Below are 19,570 nucleotides of genomic sequence, written 5' to 3'. Positions count from 1 at the left end.
TATATTTCAATGTAACGTGTTAGTCTTACTTCATGAGCAACTGTGGATAATGTAATATGTGATCCGTTGCGTTCAGGAGTGCTGGCTGATTGCAAGCAAATGTTGCTTTTTATTATTGGCCTGCTTGAACAGAGCTTTTCCCTATTCTGCACCCTAAATATTTGGGTAAACTAATCAGAAATTATTTTGTTAAGGGTGCTGTTCTGCAGTTCTGATCTGCTGTTGTTCAAGGTTTTAATCTCAGTATATGTGTTCTAAAATGCTCCTGGTAACATGAATAACTTGATATAGTAGCTTTAGGAAGAGTTGCATCTTATTTGTATTTGCATCTCAGTGATAAAATTCTATTTAATAACCCACTATAACACACATTTAAATGTAGGTAGATTCTAATTATTCGTACGCTTCCCTGAAACTCTTCGTTCTTTAATCTGCCATATGTTGGGCAGCATGTTTCTGAACATCCCTCCCAAATGTAAGTTCAAGAACTTAAAAATGTAATTTCAAGAGAGGGAAATGGAGCTCGTCAATTCTGAAAATTGAGGCTTGTTAAAATGCTTGGCCATGGGTTGTTATGGTTTTCTTGGTGGTAATTGTTGAATATCAAGAGCAATATTTTGTGGCTTTTATTTTTCTCCAATGCAAGTTAAGTAAATTAAAGCAGGGACAGAATGGAGAGTAACTGTAGAATTGTAGTGTGAAACAACCTAGTTAATGTGCAGATAAGAAGATACTGTCCTTCATTGTTTAAGCATTGTTTTAAAATGCACGTGACTTCAAATAATGTTTACAAGTATCATGCTTTCTGAACTCCTAAGTATTTTGTAAGTAGACAAATATAAATACATGGGATATTGATGTTGGGGCACTGTTTATACTAGCTTGTCAGCCCCCCCTCCCACCCTTAGATTTTTTTTGACTTTCAAGCTGTAGACTTCTGTAATCCTGTAAGGAAAGGAACTATATACAGTACTGCATACTATGATTTCCTTTCTGCAGGTTGGTGAGGATGGGCTTCAGATTTGCGTTGAGATATGTGGATGCGCCCTGCAGTTGGACCTCCGTGAAGATCCCAGTATGAAAAGTCTTATTTACAAAGCAATTGCTCACTTTTTGCCAAATGACTTGGAGATCCTCAGGATCTGTGCGCTTTCGATCTTTTTTCTTGAACGCACCTTGGAATCTTACTACACTGTTGAACATTTATATAAATGTGCAGATGAAGAATACAATGAATGCACTAGTTCTGTTCAAAACCGTGTACGTTTTGAATTGCTTCCAATTTTGAAAAAAGGTTTGTTTTTTGATCCTGAGTTTTGGAATTTCTTGATGATCAAGCAGAATTGTTTAGCATTATTGGGGGATAAAGCCTTTGTTGGCTTAAGTGAAAGTACACTGGAAAACTCTACTGCAAATGTAGAGAAGCTAACGGAGTACAGGGCTCTGAGTGAGGAGCAGGTTTGTCCAGCAGATGTAAGCAATGGGGAGCTTGACTCTGAAGACCTCTCTGAAGCCCACTCCAAAGGTAATGCCAAAAAGAACCATGAAGCTCTTGAGGCATCTAAAATGTTGGATAATACTGTACCAAGCCACCGCTGTGTGATATGCAACAAGGAGTTCCTTGGCGATCACATTGTGAGACATGCACAAGCTCACCAAAAAAAGGGCAGTTTTTCCTGTGTACTTTGCACCAGAAAGTTCAGGCAAAAGGGACTCATGCTGAAGCACTTAAAGAATCATGTCAGAAAGATAGAAAGGCAACATCTTGCTGCAGTTCTTGAGGCTGATCAGCAGGCCCCTGTTTTAAACGAACTAGAATGTTCTGATGTTTCTCTCTCTCTTGAAAATGGGAGTTCTGGTGGTTCTAAAGAAGAGGAACCGGAGATGGCAGTAGCTCCAAGTGCAGTTGCAGAAGAGGAGAATGCTGAACAAGTATTTGATGCAGTAGAAAACCATCTAAGTGACCAGGATGATGTTACTGAAAACAGTAGTTGTGACAGCTGCTTTAATAATATTCCTGATGCTTTAAGTACAGAAAGTTTGCCTGAAGATGATGAGAGCTCCAGTAAAGAGTCACCTATTCTACATAAAGTGAATGGAGCTTTCTGTCCTCAAAAAGACATTGATGCTATGGATCAAGAAGGAAGCTTTAAGTGCCCTGCTAATGGTTGTGCTAGAGTGTTTAAAAAGATAAGATTCCTCAATAAACACGCAAGAAAAGCTCATCCAACTGATTTGAAGGTGCAGCAACATATAATGAAATGGAATAAAGGAAAATGTCGGTTCTGTCAGAGAAAATTTGCAGATTCCCAACATTTTATAGACCACCTGAAGAGACATGTGTATCCAAATGTTTACTTTTGTTTACACTTTAATTGTAATCAGAGATTTAAGCTGTCAACTGAGCTTGCAGAGCATACAAAAAGTCATAATGTTTTTAAAGCTCAGTGTAACTTCGCAGAGTGCTGTGAGCTGTTTGAGGAGCTCCCTTTGCTGTATGAACATGAGGCTCAGCATTATTTAAATAAAAGTCCAGAATGCTCAGAAGATGCAAGTGAAAAAGATTCTTCAGATGACCCTTCAGAACTTTGTAGTTACCAAGATGATGACGAATCCACTAATGAAAAAGAAACTGTAGATTTACCAATTCCAACTTGGAAGTCAAGGAAGGATTCGACAGAACCAAAGACGTACATTCAAAGTGTAGAGAAAAAAGCAAACAATGTAATTCAGAATGGAAATGAAAGTTCATCTGAGGGGAGTGCTACAGTTTCGATAGACCAAAAGACACCTGTGTTACAGCCAAATCCGGAGAACTGTAATGCTGTCAGTGACCAACTAGTCAATGGGCACAGCGACCCAGATCAGACATCATCGAAGTCATCAGAAACACCTTTGGACAGAGTGTCGGATGAAACAAGGACAGAGAATGGGTTGGTGTTACCTGTTTTACAGAACTGTCACGATATACCACAGAATAATGCTGCTGCCTCACAATTACCTTCTAAACCAAATCAGACGACAGAGAATACTTCGTATGGTGTCATCTTAACAAAACCATATGTTAGACCCTTGCCTCCAAGTTACCTTGATGAACGATACATTAGTATGCCAAAACGTAGAAAAATTTTGACTGATAAAGTAGATGCTCACTCTGAACAAGACAAATTTTGTAGCAAATCAACAGAAAGATTTAGATGTGGCAACTGCTTGACCATCTACTGTAATTCAGAAGCACTTGAGGCTCACCTTGCACAAAAGAAGTGTCAGACGCTCTTTGGATTCGATTCAGATGATGAAAGTAAGTCTTACAGTCCTTCTGGGTGGATGGGTGGGTTGGTTGGTTTGTTTGGAGGCAAATACTGACCAGGTAGTGGTCCTTGAAAACAGACAAACTGATAGGACTTCTGACAAAACTTCTGAGCAATTGCAGTATGCTACAGTTTAAAGAGAGGAACATCACTGAAATCAATAGGTACCTAAGCATTGGAACACAATATTACACCAACTTGTAAGTTCAAAGTAGACATGCTGTTGAGAATAAGCAAGAGGTGGTGAAAATTGGTGGGCGGCTCTAAGGGGAAAAAAATCTTATAAAACAGGAGTATTTCAGCATGTCTGTCTTTGTGTGTTAGAAACTACATGTTGGAACATGTGAGCCATGTTCCATAAGGAAGAAGGATTTATATGGGGAATCAAATGAAGACTAACCTATGCATTTTATTTCACAGGTGCCTGATTCACATTGTGGGAAAATGTATCAAACAAGGAGTGGTGTAAGAACACTACATAGAGAAGCAGCAGTTCGTTTCCCAGTTGGCCTTAAATCATAAAGCAGTCTCAAATTACTAAAGAAAAACCTGACCTTGATAAAGACAAAGCACATTTTCTAGACAGAACTCACAGAGGAATAATAGGAGCTCTGCAGTTTTTGAGTCCAGAAAGGTTGCTACGGAATCCCCAAAGTACCAGTTATCCAAAAAGCCACATCAATTTCAAATGCATAATTGGAGCTTCGCGGCACAGTCTTTCTAGCACAAAGGTGTAAAGAAAACAATGCATACAGCTGAGCAGGCAGAGAAAGCAGAGGTATTAATTGCCTTATGGAAACCAAAACAGCTGGTTCTTTAAGCTGCTGTAGTTAAAAAAAAAAAAAAAAAAAAAAAAAAGTGTGATTAAAGGCAGTCCATCCACACAGCTTGGAAGAAATCTTTCAAGATGGTGTCACTTTATGATGAAACCTATAAGAAATTTATATGGAAACCAAACGCTGTTTTTTTTCAGAGTATGAGTATGTGATTCCATCATATGCTAAAATCAGTGGAACTTTATTAAATAAACTTGTACTCAGAATCCAAAGGAGGAATGTAGAAAGAAATCTAAGATGGATGGAAAGCTCTCATATCAAAACCAACAACAATAAATAACAAAACATAAAAAAATCTTGAAGTACAGAGCATGCAAGGAGAAAGTGCATTGATGTGTTACTTAGTGAGTCCTGCACAGTGGAAATCAGATGCATGCCAGAGAAGCCCCTTTCCAGGGCTATGGTTACAGTACACATTGAATGTCCTGTAAAACATTGGTTTTAGGTGCAGGAAGACTAATACAAGCAGTACCTGCAAAAGTTGTGTGGATATTACCAGAAGCAGACAAAAATGCATAATGTGCAGGGGGGTAGATGTGCACTACGGGACAGAGTTAAATTGATTTTATACAAATGCAGAGGTCCTTTCAGCTGTTGGTATGATTGAAAGGAACTTCAGAAGGCTTATTTTATAATAAATGGGAGGTAATGAAGACAGACAAAATCAGAGCATGCATGTCAAGTTAGGATAGACCTGGAAGAGCCTGTTTCCACATGCGTGGTATTACATAATGTTGGCTGGTCACAGCTCAGTGCTGTAACAAATTATTTACTGTCTAAAGGGAGGGAGAAAACCTATCAACTGAGCCTTAAGACATAGTACAACCCTATCTGGCAGCATCTCTTGAAAAGATAAGCTTTCCCAGAAGTTAGTGAAGGACTTACTTCAATGTTAAGCACTTTATCCAACAACTGACTGTTCATGAAAACAATCAGAAAGATGTTGTGAAGATAACAAATTTGAGTCTTTCAATGAGATCTATAGAAGAGACAGACAGGATGGTTGGAAACCAAAAAGATGCTGTTGTAGTTTTTGATTTTCATGCCCAAGAGTTGTGGCAAACATGCACATTGTTTAATTACTGTAGTAATTTATCCTCTAATAACTGTCTTATTCTGCCTTGCCACCATAAAAAGTTTGAGATCCTGTTATGTGTCATTAGGAGAAAATTTTCATGTGATTATAGCCACAAAGTCCGATGATGAAAAATGGTATGTACGGATGGAGTCATCACAGAAATGTAGGACAGTGAAGACCAACTGTTCCTGCTCAGCTGGTATGCTTACTGACTAGTTCGTCTCAATGTATGGATGGCGTAGTAGGATGATCAACTTGCTTAAATCAACAGATACACAAAAATTCAAAATAAAACTAAAAAAAAATCAAGGCGTAAACAAGATCTGTTCATTGTAGCAATGGCTCATATTTGTAAACCTAAGGGTTTCGTCGTAAAATAGGCTGTTAAATAGTTCTGGAACTTAATAGTTCAGTAATGCCTCTGCTAATAATTCTCTGTGAAATTGCAGATATTTGCATTAATTCTGCTTCCCTTTCCTCTCCTGAGACATAAAAATGCAAATTCAAAATCACACTTTTTCTAAATTCTAGAAATTTTTTGCCTTAATTTTGAGTTGGATTAACATAAAAGGTTATAAAATTATGATCACAGGTATGTGTACATTACATTAATACCAATGGCTGGCCCACTTTGGGAGATCTTTATGACATTTGAGGCACCAAAGAATTTTTTTCGCAGTTGCAGAAAAGTGATTTAAATGCATCATTCATATGTATTACATACACACTATATATAAATATTTACATATATAAATACATTAAAAATTTTTCAATGTAAGGGGGACCGTCTCAACCAAATGCACTTTCACATTTTTCTTGCTTCAAATTACCAATAAGTTTTTAAGGACCCAATTACCATCTTGAATGTTCCTAGGTTCCCCTTTCTTTGCTTAACATTGCTAATCAGTTAAATTTGCTTAGGTATATTTGGAAAAAAAATAAGACAATTATAAAGTATTATGGCTTTAAAAATCTGAGAACTCATTGAATAAGGTATGACAAATGTTTGTGTGAAGTCTTTTAAGTGTACCTTTTAATCTTTGGTGCTTTTTACCTTTTCCTGGAGCTCCATGTATTTGAAGATGCTTTAAAAACATGATTAAGACTTGTGTTTTTTTCTTTTGGTTTAAAGTGTATAGATAAATGCATCTATGTACATGCATAAACTGTGACCATAATTTTTTGTACCTGTATTAAACTCATTTTTGTTCAAAAATGCTTTTCTTGGACACCACCATTTGTTTATAGCACGTGTTCAGTATACACACTTGAGAGATCTGAAAACTGAGTTCTAACATAGGTGAGTATTAGGTCACCTAACACCTATCAAAAGAAATATGTTAAATTGATTTGAAGTAGGAAATGGGTTGTAACACTTTTATTTTCAGTAATGATTTCACTTCAAAAAACACTGTATTTTCTTTAAACTGTTCTTGAATACCTGTTGGTATTCTCAGATACTTTTGATATAAAGCAACTTTAATTAGGAGCAGAAAGATATTTTAAATGTGTGTGGGATAATTCTACATGCTTTCTTAGCATTCTTTAGGATGTTGAGTATTACTAAGCCTGCAACTTTTAGGGCTGAAAAAAGGTTCCAAGTCCAGAATTGAAAGGTTTTGCCCCAGGCATTAAGCATTGTGATATAATGGGAAATAATTCATCAGGTTATATCACTTTGATTCAATGAACACTGAAGTACGTGTGTAATGTAAGCATGCAAATTCCGTAAAGTCACCTGAAGTTACACATGAACATGGGAGCTTTGCTGGATCAAAGTTTGTGCATTTCATTGCTGATAATTATGTTTTAATAATGTGCCTTCAGGTGGCTTTAACTTGGATTTAAACTTTCCTTTTAAGATTGTCTATTCTAACATGATTAGTTCACTGCAGAGATCATGCCAGTTCAAATTTTCAAAGAGTTGCCGCTTTGTAGGCACCTTTCATGGAAAAAATAAAAATTGAAAGTGGTCATATCTGTGGGGGAAAGGTCACTGGTACTTTGGTTATTTAGCCATATTCATTGAAACTATATAAATTGTATAGTTTGGATAATTTATAACATTAAACTTTGTGATTTTTAATATCACATTGAAGGTTCAGCTGTACTCATTTCTTCTGTTGTTTAACACCAGTGGTATGGACAAAAGACTCAAAGAGGGTGGTAGTGTTACTATTTTCTTAATTTATTTGGTACTGTATAACACCTTTCTGATTAAATGCAGCATATGCATTTTGGGACTCTGTTAATTTGTAAAAGCTGTTACAGGTTCAGCAAGAAAGGAAATTTGTGCTTCCTTGTTGAATGTTAAATTATTTTACTTTGCATTTTATATAAGAGTACAAATTAAAACTGAGCCATCAAACTGCAATAAATCAACAGTAGTGTTTCATTTTAAAAACTTTTTTGTACTGTACATAGGTTTGTTCAATAAAACATTGTCTTTGTTGTTGATAGAAATTGATCTTGTCCTTTGGGGAATCACTCTGGAAATACTGCTGCAATGTTTTGAAGTTGTTGTGTAATGTGTGTGTAATTGCTTATCACTTCTTTGAAGCTGCCAAGTCTCAATGTTCCAAGTGTGCAGGTATTGAGATTTTAATAGACTTAAGTCTATTCAAGAATATCCAGCAATATCAAAGATGACCAAGGAAATTAAAATAGACTATTGGTTCTAGGAAGATTGGAACCTCTAAGTCACTATTTATTTAAAAGTCTTCAAGAAGTCACAGTATTACAAGTTCTTTAGAACCGGTAGTTGCTGAAGAGAGAAGCGTGTCTGTGTGAGGGAGAGGATGAGGTGGTTTTGGTCATCAGTCTGAAATGCATGTTGCTGCAGAAAAAGCTTCAATCAGTGGTTGAACCTTATAAGACAGTAGGTAACCCACTTCTTGTAATTGACTGGGCCTGATTACCTTCAAAAAGGTTTGTTTATTTAGTCACCAAGTTCATTAGGAACAGGATTTAACTAATGCATATAAGTAATTTACTGGCATTGTGCATTGTCTGCATGATGTACTCTGACAGAGGGAATCAATCAGAATGCATAGGCAAATGGTAGCCTGTTGAGTAATTGGCCTATGAGCTCAGGGAAGGAGGGGTGGTTTTTGAAGTTTCCGACCTGGTGGGAGAGGGGTCACCCACTTAGCGTGTGTTCATGTGCATGTAGAGAATAGTGTAAGGTTGGCATGACAGATAGAAGTAGTAAAGCATGGAAGGAATATATTAAAGCTTGCAAGGGAAATTGGTGGTGGTCAAAGAAAGCTGTGGACCAGTGTTCATTTTATTTTATTATTATTTTTTTTTTTTTTTTATGGTGTTGAGGGGAGAACATTCTCTCTTGGTGGACAGCGGCTTCAGAATGCTGCTGGGGAGGGTTTCCCCCTCAGCTGTTGTGCCAGTGCAAAGATCTCTGCTTCTAGTTGTCTGTTTTTCTCCATCATCAAATGCTTAAAATCCTTCAGCAACTCTGTGCTACGTGCACCAAGTGCCTCTTGGGAAGGCTGCTCGCTGTGAGTGTGGAGAGCTGAGCCTCAGCTGCTGCTGTTCGTGAGCTTGTTTGCGTCTGGTAATGCTGCTGCTAATGGGGATGGTAACTTCTGGTGTGATGCACGCCTTTCTGTTGCTCTGTTGTCTCCTTCATTGAATGCTGTAGTCCAAAGATAAAGGCAGCCTAATCACTTTTTCTTTATCTTCAGAAAAGTTCAGAACTGTCCTCTGCAAACGCTGGCTTGTTTATTATTCACTGTCCCGTAAATTCCTTGTGGGTTTTGATCTCAGATTATGACTGCCCTCCGCAAAATGGTGACTTCTTTGTAACCTTGACTGCAAGCTTCCTTTAATTCTCTATGTTGTCTAATCTTGACAAGGTCCTTGCCAAAAAAAAAAAAAAAAAAAGCGCAAAGTTTGGCATAAGGGCAAGGGTTCTCAAATCCAGTGGCATATGCACATTGCAGGCGAAATGTTTATCGAAATGGGAACGTATATACCATGTATATAAATTCCTTGCCGCGTCTGTTAGCGTACCAGCTGTTACTAGATTTTGTTTTATTGCCGTCGACACGGTGCTATTTGGGCAGGAAGGAGTTAACGGGTGCCGCCGGGCGGAACTCAAGTGCCAGCCGTCGTTTCCCCCCGGCGCCTTGAGGCCGGCTGCCGGGGCGGCGCTGGGGGACCGCGTGGGGCGCTGTGCCGGAAGCGGCCGTCGCTGGGGCCCGCCGTCGCTAAGGGCCCGAGCCGGGCGGCGGCGGCTGGGCCTGGTAGGGGCCGGGCCGGGCCGAGCCATGGCCGCGGCGGGGCTGAGCGAGCGGGAGCAGGCCGGGTGCCGCCAGCTGCTCGAGCTGCTCGGCACCGAGGAGCTGCTGGCGCTGACGGACACCATCACCAACCGCCTGGTCCACCCGGAGAGCCGCCAAGGTGCCGCAGCCCCTCCCCGGGCCGGGGGCGGTGTGTGTGGGGGGGAGCTGGGCGCCGGTGGGTGGCGGCCCCCAGCCCCTCTCCGGCCGGCCGCTTCGGGCCCGGCCCCGCCTGGTCTGGGTGCGCCTCGGAGCCTGGTGTTCAGGTCTCATTCGTGGAAGTGAAACCTCTGTGTGCTCGGCTGAGGGCTGCGCAGTGCGTTGCCCTGTAACGAGCTCGCCCAAAAACCTTGCGTGTGTTTATTTCTCAGTATAACTCAAACCAGTACGATTTGTCGGGCATGTTTTTTTCAAAAGTTCATATGCCTGCATTTTTTTTTTCCCACGTTTTATCTACTTTTGTAGTGGTTATAGGGTAAAATAAAAGTCGAAATAATTTCGTACTTAAGCTCATGGCCTTTTCACATTTATGCAGTTTTAATATATGTGATGATAATTGTCTCACCTCAGTTTTGGTGAGAACTGGTTGCCACAACTGCCTTAAAATTGAATTTCAGCTTGTCTTCCTAACTTTGCTATGGAATATCACAGCTGGATATTTCTGAAAGTCCCATTGCAGTGCTCTGTCATTGTGTTACTGAGTATGATGTTTCTTATGAACCTGGGATTAGAAATATGACTAGTACAGAGGTAGAAGAGATTGGATTTCATTTCCATCAATCCTCTGGAGCCCAGAGGGAACCTCCTTTTCACAAACAATGCTGCCTTATCTAAAAAACTGTGAACTTATGGTACTGGAATTGTTGTTTAGTGTGTGAGTAATCAGAGGTTACCTTTCTGCATTTCTGACAAATTTCTGTTCTCAGGGAACATTTGAGTACTGGCACATTCTTCAAAATAGCAATGTTTTCTGGCCGGATCACCGAACTACCCATTTGATGCAGAAATTAAGATTAAAATTCCATATGCAGCAGAGCAACAAAAGATTTGTTTGTTTGTTCTTTCTTTGTGTAGTCCTGCCTTCAAGAAGACAGGTAGATGGCTTAATGTAAAATATTCCAGAGCTCTTCAAATGGAGAATGAAATTAAACTTAGCTTCCGCTAGTGAAGTTGCTGCATGGCAGCTGGAAGGCCGAAATAGTTTCATGTTACAATCATATCAACTAAATTTGGAAGGAGGACTAGTTGTGTCTGTGGAATTATGGGTGAAATGCATTGTGTGCAAGAATCCTTATACTTCTGGAGGCACTTGGAGTTTCTACAGAGCTTGAAAATCTCAACATACTTGAGGAATATTCATAATTTCATTTGGAAGAAAAAACTGCATCCTTTTCATCAAACTCAGATAACATGGGGTTCCAAACAATCCTTGATTCTGGTAATAGAGATTATAAGGTAGCTAGCTCTTCAGTAAAAACACCACTTGTTCTTAAACATGTTTGCAAGGCTTCAGGTGTTTATTTACTGTGTCTAATGTGACTTATATCTAGTTATTTCACATTTCAGTTTACAAATGAATTTATAACCAATTGCATTTCACTTAGGGTTGTGTTTTGTTAGGAGTGCTGGTCAGGAGCATAAGAAATAGCAGAGGTTTGTAGTTTATTGGTGAGAAAAGTAACTGTTAACTTTGTTTTCTTCACTTGCAGAAGCCATTAGTGCCATTTTGGTTTACAGCCAAAGTGTAGAAGAACTTTTGAAACGAAGAAAAGTCTATCGAGAAACAATTTTTAAGTATTTGGCAGTACAGGGAATTGCAGTGCCTCCTTCCTCTGAGAAACATCAACTCATTGCTTATGTAAAGCAGTACTGGGACGGGAAGCTCCCATCAAACGGCTCAGAGTCAGGGGAGAGAAAAACACATGCAGAGGTGAGTGCTACTTTCTGAAAGACCTGTGGATGCTCAGCTTGGCTTTTGCAGAATAACTAGTGTAAATGTTCTAACCTGTGTCCAGAAGGAGGCTCTTCACATGTGTTTTATGAAGATGCTGAATCTTTTTTCTTGTTTATTTTTGTTTAATTACACTATTTAATGGTGTCTGTGCAAGTGCGTAGCTTGCAGAGCAGAGTCCTCTGCTCCATCTTGCAAAGCGTAAATTTGAACTCGATGTAAAGTCTTCACACTTCTAGTTTTTAAGTTGTACTGGAATAGGGAGTATTGACAGGTAATTCTGTGGATTTGAGGACAACTGAAAACAATGGAAATGGTACGGAAGCCCTACATAGTCCCTTACTAGTTTTCAGTGTGGTGGATGTTGTCAGAAATTTGACGATGGGCGTAGCGTTTTCAGTCTTCACCCAGTCACACCAGGTATTGGCAGTACTATCAGCGGGGCACATCCCAGTGCAGAGCAAAGAGACACTAGAGTAGATTGTTGGGTGAAAGGTCTGTCAGTGGGGTCTAAAATGCTGTGGGGGAGGGAACAGAGAGAAAACGGCTTTTTTGGAAGGGCCCTTGGTCTGTTTCTAGAGACAGTGCAATCAAAATAGCTCTGTCTGTAAGCTCTGCTCCTGATGTCTTGCAGTTAATAGGGCGCAGAATAAATTTTTGAGGATTTTCATGTCATTGAAATGTGAAGCCCGTAGGAGCGCCAGTTCCATGTCATTTTTTACTTGATCTTAGTAACACTTAATGTTGTGAAACTAAGTATGTTTGGGCTATTACAGGTTATTTTGAGGCTCAAAATAATGACATGCAGCAAGATTGCTGTGGTGTAATGAACTCTGAGCGTTCTATTATTACTGGATCTTTACCATGAAGTTCTAAATAGCCTTGCTCTTTCAGCTATTGTATACCAGAGACATAATGGGCAACAGCCCCACCAGCTGGACTGCTGGAGCTCTGTAGCTGCTGATAATTTAATGCAGCTCTCTCTCTCTCAGGGATTAACTGATTAAAATTATGTTTTAGCTGAGAATTGCTTTTAAAACAATATTTTGTGGGCATGTTTGGAAAAAAAATGCTCTTGCAAGAGCACTTTCCAATTACTCACCAATGGTGAAGTTTTGTGATTGAAGGTAAGCAAATTAAATTCTCCTAAGTAAGTACTTAAAGACAGCTGTTTTAAATTCTTTTTAATTTACTAAATTAAAATTAAATTAAATAATTGTTTAAATTCAGCTGCTTTACCTATCATATACATCTTACTTTGTCTTTGTTTTCTCTTAATTCATGTGGTCTTCACCATTTTGAAGACACAGGTAGCAGGAAGCTACATAACAGAATTAGGAATTAAAGTTTGCTTTTTAACAACTACAGAATTTCTGTAGAGAAGTCTCCAAACTTTTCATACTTAATTCTAGGAACAGGTTTTGATCAGAACAACTGTACATTTAGTTTTTGTTCAAAAATCTTTTCACCTTACAATTGGAGGGCATGTGTCTTTACACTGGAAAGTTCGAGTGATTTTTCTTAAGTAAAAAATGATTGCTATTGTAAACAAACAAAGAAGCAAAAAACAGAGGATAGGTGAACTACTTATATGTAGGAATTAAATGGACCAACAAGACTGTACTTGAGCACCTGATTCCTGCCTTTGTTACAGTGACGCTTCCTTTGGAGAGAAGTGTCTTCTCAACCAAATATGTTTTTATAACTGACTTAAAAACCTTTCTTAAATATTTAATTGCAAAGCGATTAGTTTCCTGACAGTTTATGCCTAATTTTTGCTGTTCCTCTACATGAGGCTGTAGAAATACCAGGAAGGACTGCAAGGAGTAGACTTTTTTTAGCTTGATCCATAATAGTGTTTAAAAAATACATAATGCAGTGCATATTTATTGATATAACTCTTGGACTGATTTGCAACCCTCTTTTATATGGATGATCATTGACATGATCATTGATGATTAACACGATCATTGGTTGCTAACTGATACTTGTTTATGATACTTGCCATGCATTTGGCTTTAAAATTTTTTTACCTATCACTCTTGGTTGAGTTCCGGTCTTCTTGTATATGCTGAAGGCTACAAATGTCATCTTTTGGATGATTTCGGTAATTTTACTGCCATACAGTAAATGCTAAATTCAGGTACATGATCTGGTGAGAAAGTTCTGGAATGTATCGATTGCATATTTTCTTAGCGTATTGTGCCGTCATGGTTGAAATACCCCACGAATCAGAAGTATTCTGTCAGTTTCAGGTGTTAGGTGGCTGATTCAAAAGGTGATTTCCATGTAAGTACTTTTTGTTCTTATCAGCTGTAGGAAGGTGCAGAGAACGCCACAATTTGCAAGCTTAAAAGGTAGGAAAAAAGAAGAGACCGAAGGCAAGATAAAAGAGGGAAAAAAAAAAAGGTGTATTTCCTAATTTATAGGCACTTTATATTGAATTGGTATCCTTTAATATGAGATTAACTTTTAAGCATGGCTCTGTATCCTTCTTTTTCTGTAACTTCTTTTGGAAACAGGAAGGCCAGTGTACTTTTTACGCAGAAGATTTTTCTCGTGGTGTGAGAACTCGGGTCTCACAGAAATTTTTTAAAAATACTTCCCCTGCCAAAGGGGGAGAACCAGGATTTCCTTCTTAGATTATAAATTGCAGACCAAGACAAAACTGAAGGACTGTTCTAACTGAATTTCAGAGAACCTACCCCGATTCTCTAGTTGTTAGGTAGTTATGATCTTTAAAATACAATGAGATTTTACTGCATTTTTTTTCTTCCTTTCCATCTCAGAACATTTGAAGGAGACAAAGAATGTTTAAAAGAAGAATTAAATGAATTTTAGGCTATTCTAACTGATGAACTCACATGTTAAGACTAAATATTCTAAGAAAAAATGTTCTTGATTGCAGAGTCATGAAAAGAGGTCGAAGTCACCACAAGATGATGTTCATTATCTAGGAGAAGAATTCTGCCAATGGTTCTTTGAACTCCTGAATTCTCAACATCCTTTGGGAGTTAAATCTGAAGAAAAATGGGGACCACAGCATTTCTGGGAGGATGCCAAACTGAAGTTCTGTTACAACACGTTAGAAAAAAACATGGAAGAATATGTTGGTGCAGAAATGGTGAGCCTTCGTCTGCTCTCATTAGTGAAAGAAGAATATCTTCTGTTCAACCCCAATCTGAATTCTGATGGACTGAAATGTGTCATGTCTCGGCATGGCTTAGTACTAATAGCGGTGGCTGGTACGGTACATAGAGGCAATGTTTGTTTGGGCATCTTTGAACAAATTTTTGGACTCATTAGCTGTCCGATCCGGGGAAATACCTGGAAAATAAAAATTGTAAATCTTAAAATCATTGGACAGAATGCTCTGGAGCCTGGAGTGCAGATTGAAAAACCCTCCATAAAATATGAGTCAAACCAACTGCAGGAGCTGTATGATGGGAAAGAACTGGCTGTGTTTGAACCTCATAAATTCTGAGCAGCTCTTCCACAACTGAGGGACTGGTGGGAAGGGGGGGAAGCGTACAGCACTTGTTGTGCATGGTTGAATATTGAAATGATTGCAGCCATGCGATGTTGTCTCTTTCTTGAGTCAGATTTGCCAGATGACAAACAGAGATAGAGAGTCTGAAGTACTTATACAGGTGCTGCTTTCGGGCACCTTTCCAACAGCCAACAAACTTTTCAAAATATTACTTGAGATTACTTTAGATTACTACTCACTAAAGTTAGGAATGAAATTACTTAGGTTATTCTTGCTTACAGAACATGGGTTACATTTGAATATGGGAAGGCTACGGTGTATAATGAACTGGATGACCCGGAGCTCACAAGTTGTAGGTTGCTTCTTCTCAGGAAACAAGTTTAAACTCCTCCTGAGTTGTAACAGAAAGTCATTGCTGCTGGCTTTTTGAAATTGGACCCGGTGAATGTCTAAATGGACTTCTGAAAGTCCTGAGAAAACCATCTGCTCTTTTGGAAGTTTTTGAAGGGAACAGGGAAAATAATGTGAATGAACATTGCTGCCTTTTATGTTCTGAATGTGGTTTCTTCACTAACCAGTAGTAGTAATTTAATAGGACGATGCAGGGAAGTTAGCATTGTTTAATTCTGTTCTGTTTAGGTTAATAGCTTTCCTTTCTCGTACTTCACAATTCCAACTTGGAGATGGTTTTCTAGGAATCCATTTCTAGCACTGACTTTCTTGGATCAAATAGTTGATTCCGTGACTTAAAACAACACTGTCTGAACCAAATGCTGAGGTAATTATTTTGTATATACATACAACAGAGATTCTAATATAATAATAGTGATTTTTGTATATTTTCTCAAAATAGGAGCTTTGTCTACTCCTGGATGCTTTATTACCTTGACTAGAAGTCAACCTGTTAACAGTGGGAATTTACAACAAGAGGTGATATAAAATAAATAAATAATCCAAATACCACTTCCTAGCATTAATAATTAGCATTGTGGAACTTGACTGCTTTTTACATTCTTTTTTTTTTTTTTTAATTATTATTATTATAAGTTATTAATGTTGATACAAGATAAAACATCTTTCTCTAACATTTTGCTTGGATTGTTTGGGAATTTTGTTTTAATTTTGTAGCTTCACCAGTACAAGTAGTGAAAAGGGAAATGTTCCCCGTAACATGGGAAGAGTTCTTTGTTTTTCTGACAAACACATCAAGACCAATGGTAAAATTCTTTGTGGATGAGGAGGGAAACAAGAAGGTTCAGGTACATGATATACCAAGAAGTACCCCAAACTGATTTTTACAAATAGTCTGAATCTAAAACTCTCTTCAGCAAACAAACAAACAAAAACTAAAATGATTTCTAAGTAAAGGTTCAAATACTCTGTTGGAATGTGCATTCTCTATACACGGTTGTGGTATGACTTCTTTAGCTACTAATTAATAATAAATAAACAACAACCTACATTTAAAATATCAGAAGAAGCAGTTGCCTCGTGTATTAAGAATTACATTCCTTTTAAGATGAGGACAGAAGCCTGCCTAAGGGCTTAACTGGGTACTTTTTCAACATTTAGCATGCAGATCTGTGATTCAACAACGTTTTGCCTTTTGCAGAAGTACCATTTGTAACTGGCACTGTAACCACTACTTAATGTAGTTGTGTTAAATACGATCATAATTAAGGGTGTAGTATTCATTATTCCTGCAAGTTGATGTGGTGTGAGCTGTCCCCTTCCTCTGTTCAGCTGTGTCCTTGGATCCTTGTATCAGCATTAACGACAGTGCTAACTGAACAAGAGCGAGTGGGGACTGATCCCAGGGAACACTAACATCCTCAGAAACTCTTCCAGCTGATCAGCTCCGTAACAAGGCTGGCCACATGAGTGCTAGTGGCAGCACAAGGAACAGAGATGAGAATTTCCTTTTGTGGTGCCACCCTGAACTTCTCTGGAATTGAACAAGTGATCAAACACCAGCCTTAGTTGATTCTTACATTCAAAATGTTCATTCTTGGTTACTTTGAAGTAATGAATGTGAGGAGAATTGTGCTCAATCAGCTTTTTACTAAAGGTTGCTAATGAAATTTTTCTTACTCTTTCAGTTCTCCTACCCAAAGGATGCAAAAAATTTTTGTTATGCTGTCACTGTAATGTGACCACTGTCTAGAAATTCGTGTTGTGTTATGGAGTGGAGTAGGTGCTGTGTAATTCACTGGTGAGACCTCTTGGTGCTGTTGCTGCTCTTCTGGTGTTGATCAGGCTGCTAAGAACCCACATAAGTGACAACTAGACAGCAGCGGTTATGCCAGGTTGCTGCCCTAAAATGCTTAGACCAGTTCAGTGTCTGCCCTTCTCAGCCTCACCACCTCAGGTCATAGGGCAGATGCTGCATTTGCTCTTTCAGGTTTTGTGTGCGTAGAAGCATGCTTGTTTCATGCCCCAGGAGGCTTCTCAGGTCATGGTTGTGCTGCTGCACAGCAGGATGTCTCAGGTACTTTTCTGTTCTGATTATTATTTACATTCGTGTCCTTAGTGAGAGTTCTGAATTCGTTTTAAGCACAGAATGCCACTAACTGCAGGGTAGATTTGAGCAGCTACTTTTACTTTAACCTGGACTTAAAGGAAAAAGTTAGGACTTGTGTAAATGAAGTGCAGCTGAAAAAACGTACTTGAAATATTTATCTAGGTGATTTTGTCTCATGCTCTAGATGCTGTTGTTCAGTGAAGAAGTAACTTTTACAGCTGGGTTGCCTTTGGGAGCCAGTGACCATTTTAATTGCATTTAGAAGAATCAGAAAAACATAAATGAAGCTTTTTAAAAATTGTATTCATCAGTTTTCCCGTGTATCACTATTTAGTCAAGGCTTAAGAAATATTTTTGTAACATTTTCTTATGTCTATCACTATGACTTAAGCTGAAATGCTGCTGAATTTACATTTTCTAGATCTGTCTCTGAACAGTAATGTGATAGTAGGCAGAACACTGACTTGCAACAAAGCATGCAAAACTTGCTGGATTATATGGTTGTTCAACAGTGGAAATCATAGCTGTCTGTTGTAATCAGCCACACCTGACTGATCTAATATTTTTGTCTCTAAAGTAGGAAGCTTGCTTATTAAACCTGTGTATGAGCAGAACCTCTGTGATTATGCAGACCTGACTGCAGGTTATGCTGTATAGGTTTGGCTGTGTTTACTCCCCTTATACAGAAAGAAGAAAGGTAAAACACAAGGAGACCTTACACAGAGTATCAAACAAGTTTTGACTTCTGTCGGTCATCTAAATACCATGGGCAGGGACACTTCCCACTAGACCAGGTTGCCCAAAGCCCCATACAACCTGGCCATAAAAAGACCAGAAGTTCAAGTACAGCCCTGCTATAGGCAGTGAGGGGAAGCAGGTGTTTCAAGGAGAATCAGCTGCTGAGTTGTTTGACCAGATTATCTGTTGTGTTTTTTTCAGAACAGGCTGTAGGAACCTATCTTGATTTAGTACACCTCGTAGGCATGGATTTAATGCTTTTCAAATAATATGAATTTGACTTTATTAGTAACCTTTTCAGTGACTTTTTCGGCAGTTGGAACACTTAATAAAATCAAGTGCTGAGTTTTGTGGTCTATAGTTGATAACTGATTTTGTACAAATTATATAATTGTTTAGCGAGACCAACAGATCTAAAGATGGTGATGGAGTAGTAGGTAAAATGTGTATCCTACCAAGTGATGTGCTGCTCTAACTGGTGGCAGAAGAAATTTTAATGTAAATTTAAATTTTAATTTGAAGAAAAAGTGAAAGAAGATTGCAGCAGCAAAATGATATGATTGCAGGGTGCTATAGGCTTACCCTGTCCGTATATTTTATTAGATGCGGAGGTCTAACATTACATATGATGGGCAAATGCAGTTGCCTTGCCAGCATGACATCGCTGGGAACTGCAGTATTTACTTGTACCAGTCTTCAGGCATCACCTGCTGCAACTTTTTTTAGCTTGTGACTGATTTCTTGATCTTGTCAAACTGAACTGAGGCAGACAGGTTTGACTGTTATGTATGAAGAACGAGAGGAGAAGAATGCTTGCTTGAAATACGTATTTTTCTCTGCTTCCCAATTATTTTGGACAAATTGCACACACTTTTGACAAATCGGGTTTAAAAAGTCAGCTATATTTATAAGAGTGGAATCTACAGATGGGGAAGTAATGCCATGTTCTTGTTAGTTATTTCCTCTAATGCATGCTCATATTTGAAATTCAGTGTTGAGTACTGCAGGAGTACGAGTGGCCTGAGTAGCTAAATAAAGCATTCCAGGTGAGGAGCTTTAGTATTTCTTTATTCTGCTTTTACTTTATTTTATTCTATTCTAATTGTCTTCATTCTGGATACAAATTTTCCATGTTTCTGTGTCACGAGACCCTTCTGATGCTTTTTTGCATCGCTTGCTGTTTCTTGCAGTCCCTTATCTATCTTGATAGTTGGTGCCTTATCCCGTGTTTGAGAAGGGTGAATTCTGCAAGGCAGTCAAGCTCTCTAAAAAGAGAAACATAAGCCTTCAGTAAAGAGGGAACAAATGTCACAGGACTTCAGCTCATGCTATATACTTCAGTATTGA

General features: G+C 38.6%; 2 protein-coding genes across 6 annotated transcripts in view; both read left to right on the top strand.

Annotated features, from left to right (window-relative positions):
* Nucleotides 1-7,133, top strand: part of ZNF654 (zinc finger protein 654) — a 35,062-nt gene extending 27,929 nt beyond the window's left edge. For all 5 annotated transcript variants that reach the window (XM_084533649.1, XM_084533648.1, XM_084533652.1 and 2 more), the window contains 2 exons: nucleotides 1,000-3,301; nucleotides 3,732-7,133. In XM_084533649.1, the coding sequence (XP_084389775.1) occupies nucleotides 1,000-3,301; nucleotides 3,732-3,739 (2,310 nt within the window). In that variant the 3' untranslated portion in view covers nucleotides 3,740-7,133. The remainder of the gene's footprint in view (nucleotides 1-999; nucleotides 3,302-3,731) is intronic.
* Nucleotides 7,134-8,561: 1,428 nt separating this feature from the next.
* LOC311443617 (uncharacterized protein C3orf38 homolog) lies at nucleotides 8,562-15,944 on the top strand. The gene is made up of 3 exons (XM_084533937.1): nucleotides 8,562-9,644; nucleotides 11,233-11,453; nucleotides 14,383-15,944. Exons 1-3 carry the CDS (start codon nucleotides 9,077-9,079, stop codon nucleotides 14,956-14,958), a joined length of 1,365 nt encoding a protein of 454 aa, XP_084390063.1. The 5' UTR covers nucleotides 8,562-9,076; the 3' UTR covers nucleotides 14,959-15,944.
* The last annotated feature ends 3,626 nt before the right edge of the window (nucleotides 15,945-19,570 follow it).

The sequence above is a fragment of the Aythya ferina genome (genome assembly GCF_964211825.1).
Source record: "Aythya ferina genome assembly, chromosome: 1".
NCBI classification, from domain to species: Eukaryota; Metazoa; Chordata; class Aves; order Anseriformes; family Anatidae; genus Aythya; species Aythya ferina.
Note: the sequence above shows the minus strand (reverse complement) of the source record. Positions and strands in the feature narration are given on the sequence as shown.